The 11,973-nt window shown below is 43.5% G+C and overlaps 1 protein-coding gene across 1 annotated transcript in view; it reads left to right on the top strand.

The window, feature by feature from the left end:
- The first annotated feature begins 449 nt into the window (after window positions 1-449).
- The window catches only part of ATG7 (autophagy related 7), a 109,034-nt gene continuing 97,510 nt past the window's right edge, over window positions 450-11,973 (top strand). The window contains exons 1-5 of the mRNA XM_054166671.1: window positions 450-485; window positions 4,780-4,990; window positions 5,219-5,273; window positions 8,201-8,318; window positions 10,478-10,555. Of these exons, the coding sequence (XP_054022646.1) occupies window positions 4,813-4,990; window positions 5,219-5,273; window positions 8,201-8,318; window positions 10,478-10,555 (429 nt within the window). The 5' untranslated portion in view covers window positions 450-485; window positions 4,780-4,812. The remainder of the gene's footprint in view (window positions 486-4,779; window positions 4,991-5,218; window positions 5,274-8,200; window positions 8,319-10,477; window positions 10,556-11,973) is intronic.

Here is an 11,973-nt window from a genome sequence, read left to right as displayed (position 1 = left end):
CTGAGGTAAGGCTGGACATGTAAGAGTGGGACCGGGAGCCTGAGGTTTTGCACTGCTGTGGCTTACTCTGCTTTATCAGGGCAGTGGGACTGGATGACACTCAGAGGGCCCTTCCCACCATGCTGTGATTCTGAGCTGCTCGGGTACAACCGAGGCGCTGAGGCATAGGGCCGGCGCACGGCATAGCACTCTCAGCTCTGCACCTGCCGGGCGGCCCCGGTAACCAAACCGCACAGCCGCACCGGAGCGCAGCGGCCGCAGCGCCTGCGTGCCGCCGGCCCCCTGCTGACGCGCGGGGGCGGGATGACGTTGCTGGCCGGGCCATGCCGGAAGCGCAGCGCGGGGCAGCTGCTGCCTGGGCCGTGCGCGTGTCGCCTGCGCTGGCGGGGCGCTGAGGGCGGCTCTTCCGTCCGTCCGTCCGTCCTCTGGCTACCGCCGCCTTCTCGCTACCGCCGCCTTCTCCTTCCCGGCTCACCCCTATCGAGGTCGGTGTGTCCCGGGCCTTCGGGACCCCGGGGCTGGCTCCCCGTGGGCTCCGGGGAGGAAGACACTAGGGACGGGCTAGACCCCGGGAACTCCAGACACGGGCGGGGGGCGGGAGGGTACGGAGGTGATGGAGGCGGCGGCTCCGGACCCGGACCCGGACCCGCACCCGCACCCGGACCCGGACCCGGACCCGCGGCAGGGAGGCGCGAGGGGACGCGGGGCAGGTTGTCCCCAGGCGCCAAGGGCGGCCGGCCGGCTTGTGTCAGTAGTGGGGTTAAGAATGGGGAAGGCTCACCTTGCCAAGAAGCAGCTGTGGCAGACTGCAGGAGTTCGCTTCGTCACCTGGGTGGCGAGGAGGTCTTCAAATCACTTGACTATGGGCCACAGAATAAAAAGTGTTGTGAAAAGGCTGTAGGGGGTTATGTGTGTTTGGTTTAAAACCTGCAACTTCATGATGGCTTTACATGCTGCTGAAGGGCTAACCATACTTCTACAACAGATTAATTATGCCTGTCAAGGGGAAGACGAATACTATTAAAAGTCCATGTGTGTTAATGTGTTTCTCCATTAGCTCAGTTTTAAATGCCAACCTTTTAAAGAATAAATACTTAGAACTTACACTTTGGGTTATCCTTGTTGATAACACTTGTTAACTTTCCCAGCAGTCACACAACTCAGGGGTGCCTAAAGCATACTGGTAAATCTTTTTAAAAGAGTGTCCACTGATAGGACAAGGGGAAGTGGATTTAAATTGCAGGAGAATAGGTTTAGATTGGATCTTAGGAAGAAATTCTTCACTTTGAGGGGGGCAAGACTGTAATGAATTGTCTAGAGAGGTTGTGGATGCCCCCTCCCTGCAGGTATTCAAGGCCAGGTTGGCTAGGACCTTGAGTAACCTGGTCTAGTTGAGAGCCATCCCTGCCCCTGGTAAGGAGGTTGGATTAGATGATCCCTAAGGTCTCTTCCAGCCTGGGCCGTTCTATCATTCTGTGATTCTATGATACTTTCACTTCAAGAACATTTTTCAGCTGGGCCCATTTGAAACTCGGGGTTTGCTCCACCTGTAAAGTTTTGGTTGTCCTTTGTTTTATTTTCTCTTTATTTATTATGTTTTGTTTGTTTATTATACTCTCCTAGTGACTGTTGTTACTATTAGAATCCTGTATGTAAATTTCTGTGTACAGGTTCTACAAAGCCTGTAGATTTCTTCGCTTATTTTGCTGTTCTAAGATTTGTTACAAAGTTTCACTTTAGCCCACAGATCTTGCTTGAAGAAGTCTTGTCTCTTCCAACCTGGTCTGGTCTATTCTATTCTATTTATATCAGAGTAAAGAATATTTTCAGACCTGTCTGTACCTCAGGAGTGATTGTTTGTGCTTCTGTTTGCTTGTGCATAGCCCTGTTGTTATTCTTTCAGCTTTATAAGAACTCTTTAGATACAGTAATAATTAAAGCACCCAGTGGAGCTTTTAGGATAGTGTTTTAACTGTGTGTTACTCAGGTACTGCTAGGTGCTGTCAGTTGGGTTATTGGTTGTTTAAAATGTTTCACAATATGTATTGGATATGTCATGTATTTGGGGTTGGGGGGCGAGGGAGGAAATGAAAACTTGACCTGGTTGAAAAGTTGAGCAGTGTCTTGCAGATAATTCAAAAAGACTGAACTTTTAGGTACAATAGATCTTGTCTGGCAAGGAAAATAACAACTTTATGTTGCTGCTTCTTATTTAACATTTAAAAAAAATACATAGTAATACCTTTAAACTTCTGAGGGAGGGAAAAGGGGGGGGGGATTAAATAGATTAATATTGACTAGGCAGCTATTTAACCTCTGAATAAAAGTTTTATTATGGAAGCTTTGGCATCAAATACCATATAGTCTGGTTCTTATTGCTAACACCTGTATGACAGTTATTTGCCTGTTTTATGATAGGCTTTTCATGACATTTAGTTGCAAGCCAAAATGTTTTGTAAGGCTCAAGACCTAGGTAGTAGTAAAAGTTACATGTTTGCTAATTGATGTTATTACTTTTACATCTTACAGGCAGAAAAATAAGTTTATAAGAATGGCCAGAAAATTCTGTGCAGTTATTTCTGATCTTCAGTTCTAGTACTTGCACAGTTTCAAGTTAATAAAAAGATATTTGAGAGGTTTCTTAAGTAAGCTATTGAAGTTCACAGTACCACAAATTCCAGCTGCTGTTAAGAAAATGTGAAGTGAAAAAAGGATGGGGGAGATAAAAAGGGGATAAACCAACATATTTTCAATATGCCAGTTAAAGCCAGACATTGTGAGCTGAACCATTTAGCTTTCACTATGAAAAATATAAAAACCCTCAAAACTGTACCCAAAACCCCACAACTTACCAGCAAGTAAGGAAAATGTTTACACTAGAAAGAGATAAACTATGAAAACTGAACCTAGAAGGCATAGCTGGATTACACTAAAAGCTTTGTTTAAGGAAGTGTTGTGTGAGGAAGAAGTATGTCTCAGAGAAGAGCTGGCTATTTGGCAGTTATTAAGAAATTAAACACTCCTCTTGTTCCCTTTCCTCTGTTCAAAAAAGCACTGGAGATATGCAAGTAAGCTCTGTGTTAAGTGAGTTCAGAGGACAATGAACGTGAAACTGTTCAATTCTATCTAAACTACAGTAGAGCAGCTGTAGTGTGTCTGTTGAGATTATTGTCAGACAATGTAGCTGTGTTGTAAACCTGGTTTTTTACTTTGTGTACCAATTCCACCATTGATTCATGTGTAAGGGTAATAGAATAGTGAAGGGTCAGTAACAAAAGGCTATCTCGTGGGGTTACGTTGTGCAAACGAAAAAATTCAGTCACGGAATCCTATCACAGAACCATATCATAGAATCATACAGAAGTAGTATTTAAGCTCAGAAGTCCAAACAATCTGTAAAAGTGAGTTAGCTGAAGGAATCATTTCAAGCTGGTTCCAGGTCAGATGATTGATTTGATGAGCAGTGCAAACAAAACCTGAATCAATAGCCGTTGATCTCCCTTCAGGACTTAGAAAACAGCAGTTACTGGCTTGGTAGATGGATGTGTTGTGATAAATAGATAAAGTATATGTTCATGTCTTTGTGAGGAGCTTTAACATGAGCATCTTAATCTCATTTTTGATAGGTAGCAGTTCCTTCTTTTGCACCGCTTGTGCTTATTTTGGGTAGATAGTGAAAGATAGGATGGAAAGCCATGTGTGTATCTGAATCATCTGTCAGGGACTGTGTCTTTGAAACTTGCACCTTAACATGTGTAGGTATAGACACAAAGAGAAATGCTAACACTAAGTAAAGGAAATTGTTGAGGGTAACACTTATATTTGATAAGTTTTCAAGGAAACAGGCAGATTGAGCTGTATCAGCTCACAGTGAAGTGACTGCTGCTGCTAATGTGAGCCAGCACCCTGGTTGAAGTAGAGGCTTATGATAGCCCAGTGTAGGTGCTTTACTCCTCATTCTGGGATAGCATCTGAAACTCTGACGTTTCTAGGTGTTGTGAAGACTAAGTGCTTATAGGAATGGGATTCAGCCAGTGTGGAGTAGTGATTTGAGTTTTAAAAGTAAATAAATGCTTCCCATATACAAAGACCTTTAGGAGAGAAGAACTGTAAGGAAGTAATCTAGACTTCACATCAGACTGACATTCTAATGGCTGCTACAACTGCAAAGGAACTGCTTAATTCTGTTTCCAGCTTTGCCCTTCATTGACTTCAAGACTTCATGGTTTTATTGTCCCTTTGCTCACTTTACTTGCTAACCTGTAAACGTTTTGTGAGTGTTCAGCTTTCTCTGCAGGCTGAGACTGAACACCTAGGGAAACGAGATGTTAGTTTGGATTTTAAATGCCATCAGAACTTAAATGGTGTTGATAGGCTTTTAGATGGGTTATCTATGTAACAATGCAAATAGTGTTCAGCATTTAATTTTTATCTGTGGCAGCACAACAGAAGTATGTAGTTAAGAGGCAGTATCCTAAGCACTAGGATAAATCTTGGAATATCGATCAAGAAACTAGATCCTTCTAGGCGGCTTTGTCGGAAAGAGAATGTATAACTTGCCCTTTGTAGTTTTACATACAAGAGGTTGAAATAGTTGTTCTTGAATTGAAGGTCCTTTGCTTGAGGGTCATCTGATCAATGTTCTTAATTGGAGTTACTTAGACATGCAGAGGAGTAAGGATTTCTGTTCTTTAACCCAATAAAAAGTATGAAAAAGAAGCTCTGAGCAGTTGTAATCTGCTCAGTTATCATACTTAACAGATGCATCTCCTTTTACAGAACTGTGTTTAACAGTGATCGTTAACTAAAGCCATGGCAGCTGCCAGTAGTGAGGTGCATCATCCTGTGGATCCTGGAATCTCCAAGCTGCAGTTTGCTCCTTTCAGTAGTGCCTTGGATGCAGGATTCTGGCATGAACTAACCCAGAAGAAACTCAATGAGTACCGGCTGGATGAGACCCCCAAAGTTATCAAAGGATACTACTACAATGGTAGGTAGAAACTGAACATCTTGCTTAGTAGTTTGGGTTGCTCCTGTCAGTCTTCTGAGTCTTTGTATAAAGTATTTCAGGCACTTTGCTGAAACATTAGAGAGCACCGCTGGGTGAGCTGTGAATTCTGGTGTGTCTGTGGGTAGTTTATAATTTACGTTAACAAAAAGAAGGAAATTGATGGCTGTATTTCAGTTAAAAAGAAGCATGTCACTGCTTTTTGTCCAGGTGATCCTTTGGGTTTGCCAGCTCGCTTGACATTGGAGTTTAGTGCCTTTGATATGTAAGTACGTACTGTGGTTTACTTTTAATTCTTATACAATGACACTTTCTTTGCATAACAATAACACTTGGATTTCTAGTACTACTTGGACAAGTTTGACATGAATCAAATACAGGTGTTCATGAACTTTGTAATAATGGAGAGCCTGCTTTGAGTCACAAGCATTAACCACCTGTCTGAAGTAGCATATTTCTCTAAAGGGCCAAGGTTAAGGTATGCTGGTAAGTCTCAAATTCACTCACTGTTAGTGTGGCCAGCAGGAGCAGGGAGGTCATTCTGCCCCTGTACACTGCACTGGTTAGGCCGCACCTTGAGTACTGTGTCCAGTTCTGGGCCCCTCAGTTTAGGAAGGAGGTTGACTTGCTGGAGCGTGTCCAGAAAAGGGCAACAAGGTTGGTGAGGGGCTTGGAGCACAAGTCCTATGAGGAGAGATTGAGGGAGCTGGGGTTGCTTAGCCTGGAGAGGAGGAGACTCAGGGGTGAACTTACTGCTCTCTACAACTACCTGAAGGGGGGTTGTAGTGAGGCGGAGGTTGATCTCTTCTCCCAGGCAACTAGTACCAGAACAAGAGGGCACAGTCTCAGGGGAGGTTTAGGCTGGAGGTTAGGAGGAAGTTTTACACAGAGAGAGTGATTGCCCACTGCAATGGGCTGCCTGAGGAGGTGGTGGGGTCGCTGTCGCTGGGGGTGTTCAGGGCAAGGCTTGACAGGATGCTTGGTTGCATGGTTTAGTTGACTGGGTAGTGTTGGATGATAGGTTGGACATGATGATCTCGAAGGTCTCTTCCAACCTGGTTTATTCTATTCTATATAAAATACCTTTTCTTTCCAGTTCTTTAGCCCTTCTGCATAAGGGGAAACATTTCAGTCATCTAATTTCTGGTCATGTTTTTCCCTAGATCCTTATTTACTGAAGATTCATCATCACAATTCATCATTACAACTAGAGATTGTAAAAACGATTTTGAGATCCTGAAGGGGACCTACAGGAAAGCTAGGGAAGGACTGTCTAGAAGGTCTTGTAGTGATAGGATGAGGGACAATGGTTTAAAACTGGGTCAGCATAGACTTCGGTTGGACATAAGGAGGAAGCTCCTCATCATAGGAGTGGTAAAAAACTGGAACAGGTTTCCCAGGGATGTGGTTGAGGCCTCATCCCCATTCAAGATCAGACTTGGTATGTCCCTGGGCAACCTGATCTAGTTGGTGATGTCTCCCTGCTCACTGCAGGATGGTTGGACAAGATGACCTTTGAGGCTCCCTTCCAAACCAGCACAACCTGTGAACATATATTAATCCAAATGTGTCCCAATATTCATACAATGATCAGTGTTGGTGCTGGAAGACCTTCTATTGGTTCCAGCTCAGAATTTATTTTCACATTGGTGGTATATTTACATTCTTCAAATGATAAAATATTCCAAGTGCTATTTAAGTACAGCTGTCTAGTTGGAGGTGTCCTTGCAGGGGGTTTGGACAACATGACCTTTCAGAGTCCCTTGCAATCTATGAATGTTGTGAATCCTAGTTGTTGCTTTTTGGTATCTTTCAGAGTATTTAAACTGAAATCACAGGAACATTCAGGTTGGAAAAGACCCTCAGGATCACCAAGTCCAACATACAACTCTATTCTACAAGGTTCCCCCCTAAACCATATTCCCAAGCACCACATCCAAACGACCTTTAAACACACCCAGGGTTGGTGAAATGTTGTGCTTTTGTCTTTACACTCAAAGTAAAAGGTAAAGCGAAGCTATTGGGTCTACACAGCTAAAATGAGGTGGGAGGGAAAGTATTTTTTTCCACATGGTTTTCATTTCCAGCAAGTGCCTACATTACTGTAACTAACATAGGAACAGATGTCTGCATAGGTATCATCTTATTTGTTTGAAATTAGTGAATTCTAAAGTTGTGAATCATAGAAACAACTTTAGGATGTTAACCAGGATGTTAGCAGCCTGGTGAGGCTTTGTGTGTCTGAGAGGAGCTCTTAGGATATATTATTCCATTAATTCTTAGCTTTAGGTGCAATCTGAAAGCATATGCAGCAAAGCATAACTGGAAAAAAACTGTGGTGTTTGGATCATTCATTTCAGATGAGGAATAAATGGATGGGGCCATGGTGTTTGAACTCTAAAATGTTGTGACAGAAGTAAAATAACAAAGGTTCATTTATGTAGAGTTCAATTATTCCTTTTACCGGAGTAATTTTATGTCCTCCTCTTTCTGTGCTTCAGGTAGTCAGTTTAGGTGATCACAAAGAGTTCCATTTCAGTTTTGACAATTTTCAGAAACTACTTCATGTGTGTTTTGTGTAACTTAAACATTTGCTGTATTTGAGTTCTAACAGTGCTCAGAAGCATATCAGCTTGGGAGAGCAATGTTAAACAAGTCCATTAAATCAATCAGGTCTATAAATGAAAGGGAATATTGAAGGTTTATAACCTGTACTGTGTTTACAAGCAGCAGCTTCTCCAGCTGATGATGTTACAAACTGTAACAGCTATGCAGCCTGTTTAGGCTTTGGGATGTTTTTATAACATAAAATTCTAACTCTTTTTGTGAACAAAATATTGACCTCTAAAGGTCAATCATGGTAATGAAAATTGTTTGACATGGGTTGTTGATATCTGATCAGTGTTTTAAATCTTCAATCTGTGATTTGTTACCACCTTGCTTAGAGATATTAGAGATGCTGGGTGTATTTTTGAAGTCATAAAGTAGATGTCTATTTGCACAAGTTGTTATACTAATCCATGTTGTGATCGTAAAATGTTTTCACTGGAACTGTCCTTGACTTTTGTTACTGTGCCTCATTTACCAATTTCAGGGCAACCTTACACCATAACATAGGTACAGCTGCTACTGCTGATCCTGATAAGAGCAGTGGCATCTGTTTCCCAGTAGTTTTTTTTTCCTTTTATTCAGGAATGCTTCGACACCAGCACACTGCTGTCCTGCTTTTGGCACGCTGTACAATACCAACACTTTTGAGACTTTCAAGTCCTGTGATAAGAAATTGCTTCTGGAAAAAGAAGCAAATGAGGTAAGGTTGCAAATCAAATCAAGAAAAGAGGCTGAGGGAGCTGGGGTTGTTTAGCCTGGAGAAGAGGAGGCTCTGGGGAGACCTTATTGCTCTCTGCAACCACCTGAAGGGAGGTTGTAGACAGCTAGGGAGGTTGTAGACAGCTGGGGATTGGTCTCTTCTCTCAAGCAACCAGCACCAGAACAAGAGGACACAGTCTCAAGCTGTGCCAGGGGAAGTTTAGGCTCGAGGTGAGAAGAAAGTTCTCAGAGTAATTGGCCATTGGAATGTGCTGCCCAGGGAGGTGGTGGAGTCACCATCCCTGGAGGTGTCCAGAAAAGGACTGGATATGGCACTTGAAGCCATGGTTTAGTTATCAGGAGGTGTTAGGTATTAGGTAATAGGTTGGACTTGGTGATCTCTGAGGTCTTTTCCAACCTGGTTGATTCTATGATTCTATGACTGGTAGGACTTGGAAATAACCAGCAAAGTGCTTCATGGTCTCTGCCCCAAATACTGGAGATACTGTACTCACACATACTGTAGCCTGGGGATTTGACTTATTGTGCAAGGAAGAGTTTCATGTTTGCTTTTTGCTGTTCTTTACAAGAGAGTAGCAAGTAGCTGATTACACCTGGAGGACTCCATTCAGTGTTCTGCTAGGCCACCTTTAGAGCTTACCAGCTGGTGTTAGAGCTCCCAGTGACTTTAATTTTGTAGAGCACATTTTTATAACTTATGTTGGCAGCCAGAAACCAGCAAGTGCATGGTTTAAACTCTAGATTACTGCAATACATGTGTGACAAAGTTGGGGAGAAGCTCCAGAAGTGCCGGAAGACTGAGATACAGCAAGAAGGTGGCTGTCAAAGGAAGGGTCTGTTCTGCTTGCACTATGACTGAATGGAATGCCATTGCTTTTTGAGAAGGGAAGATCAAACTAAGGCAACCATTTTTTTGGAGGCATTTCACCTTGAGCAGTTCTCGATGACTTTAATTGCTACTGGCCTTGAGTAGCAAAGCCTTCATGCGTGTCTTCACTCAAGCCTGTGGAATTTTTAGAGTTCCTACAGCCTAGTACTTCTCTGCCAGTGGTAGGCACAATGCAGTATGTGTCTTTAGGGAAACTGGGAAGGTCAGAATGCTTTTTTCACTCTTGTATTTATTTTTTTCAAGACAAAGCTCAAACAGGTCTGCCTCATTGTTGCAGTTTGAGCTGGGTGCCCCCCTGCTGTGTTCACTTCCTGTGTCCAGAAGTCCAGCCCAGAGGGATGGACGCAGGAAATTGTGTGTATTTCCTACCATAATTCTTTGCACCACTATAAGATCCAGTGCGGAGTCTAGCACTGTCTCTTTTCTTCCTCCTCCGCCAGCCGGTAACTGGGGGAGATGTCTCCTGGCTTTGGGCCTGGCTAGGCCCAAGGCCACGGGGGGGATGGGCAGTCTCAGGCCTGGCCAGCTGAGACTAGCCCAGCAGAGGGAGGGGGAAGAAGGAGCCCTGAGGGTCTCGGGTGTACCCTCAGGTGGGGATGGGATGCCTCTGGGTTTGCTTTGGGATCTTTCTTTCTCACTGCGCTTTGGGTTCTCTGTAACATTCACCGCTTTCTATTTAAACTTTCATCACTTTTGCAATCCGTTTGTCTGAGTGTTTTATTCCTGCCCGTGGTGGGGAGAGAGGGGGCTGCCTCAACCCAGCACACTCATACAAATGTTACAGCTTCTGGTCTCACTGCCATGCAGTGCACTGCCTTCTTCCGAGTTTCCCTTTTTTCCAGTCAAATTGTGATTCACATACCTGCTATCTATAGTTTCCATGAATAAGAAAGATGAGAGTACAATAAAAAGCTGTATTCATATGGCAGTATGTTCTGTATTGTGCCTGTGTTAATAGTTCATATACTTGAGAGTCTGCTCCTGATGAGATTTTTCTTTTGCTTGATGCTCCATGTTTTGTATTAGAGAGTACATGTCTATTTCTCACTTTTACAATGCTTTTAGCATAGATAATAGTGTGGATGAGGTTAGGAGAAGATCTCAGTGGATTGCAACTACTGGGAGTGTTAATTTCAGTTTTTTTAAAAAGTGGATAGAGGAAATAAAGTTTTCTGCTGCTGTTCTCATGCTAGCTTGGTGTTTTGTTTCTCTGCCCTTTCTCTTCATCTTGTCCTCACAATCAATGACAGATCTGGGAATCCATAAAATCTGGAGCTGCTCTTGAAAACCCTATGCTCTTGAACAGGTTCCTGCTGCTGACATTTGCAGTGAGTAATGATCATGTGTCTCATACTTCAGAGTGCTGCTGTGGAAATGAAGAAGTCATTTCTCTTCAGGATAAATGCTTTATTAGTTTTAGCACACTAAAGTTATTAGAAGCATTGTCAGACATCTTAAAATGTCTGAAAAGATTTTAAAGAAACTGAATAAGCCCTTATCACGTGCAGATGTATTTTAGGATGTATTCTTTAAGAATGCTGGTGTCAATTCATATTATTTTCTACAAAAGTATAAGATTGTCTGACAATCTTACAGATATTAGTAAAGCAGAGCAACTGTTTCACATTTAACAAATGGAAAGCTTTCACAAGTAATGCTCTAGCTAACAAAACCCACAGTACTGTACAGACATTGTCTGTTTAGATCATAGCTAGAACATCAGCAAATTTGCAGATGGCACCAAGTTGGGAGCAGATTTTGATCTGTTAGAGGGTAGAAGGACTCTTCAGAGGGACCTTGACTAACTGGACAGATGGGCAGAGTCCGACAAGATGACATTTAACAAATCCAAGTGCCGGGTGCTGCGTTTTGGTCACAACAATCCCAAGCAGAGCTACAGGCTGGGGTCGGAGTGCATGGAGAGCAGCCAAACAGAGAGGGACCTGGGGGTGCTGATTGACAGTTGCCCAAACATGAGCCAGCAGTGTGCCCAGGTGGCCAAGAAGGCCAATGGCATCCTGCAATGCATCAAGAATAGTGTGGCCAGCAAGAGCAGGGAAGTCATTGTGCCCCTGTACTCAGCACTGGTTAGGCCACACCTTGAGTACTGTGTCCAGTTCTGGGCCCCTCAGTTTAAGAAGGACTTTGAGACACTTGAATGTGTCCAGAGAAGGGCAACAAGGCTGGGGAGAGGCCTTGAGCACAAGCCCTATGAGGAGCTGGGATTGTTTAGCCTGGAGAAGAGGAGGCTCAGGGGAGACCTTATTGCTGTCTACAACTACATGAAGTGAGGTTGTAGCCAGGAAGGGGTTGGTCTCTTCTCCCAGGAACCCAACACCAGAACAAGAGGACACAGTCTCATGCTGTGCCAGGGGAAGTTTAGGCTGGAGGTGAGGAGAAAGTTCTTTACTGAGAGAGTCATTCGTCACTGGAATGTGCTGCCCAGGGAGGTGGTGGAGTCACCATCCCTGGAGGTGTTCAAGAGGGGATTGGACGTGGCCAATTTGGTGCCATGGTTTAGTCATGAGGTCTGTGGTGACAGGTTGGAGTTGATGATCTTTGAGGTCTCTTCCAACCTTGGTGATTCTGTGATATACAGAGAAGGGAAGTCTTCTAGTATTTTTGATTATGTTCTAAAATCATGACACAGTGCCTTAAGTAAAGAGAACTGTGGTCGCTATTGTTAGTATCACCAGCCAGCAATTGTTTGACATTCCAAACTATAATTGACTTATATTTATATATT

The sequence above is a fragment of the Dryobates pubescens genome, chromosome 1 (assembly GCF_014839835.1).
Source record: "Dryobates pubescens isolate bDryPub1 chromosome 1, bDryPub1.pri, whole genome shotgun sequence".
NCBI classification, from domain to species: Eukaryota; Metazoa; Chordata; class Aves; order Piciformes; family Picidae; genus Dryobates; species Dryobates pubescens.
This window is presented reverse-complemented; position numbering and strand designations above follow the sequence as displayed.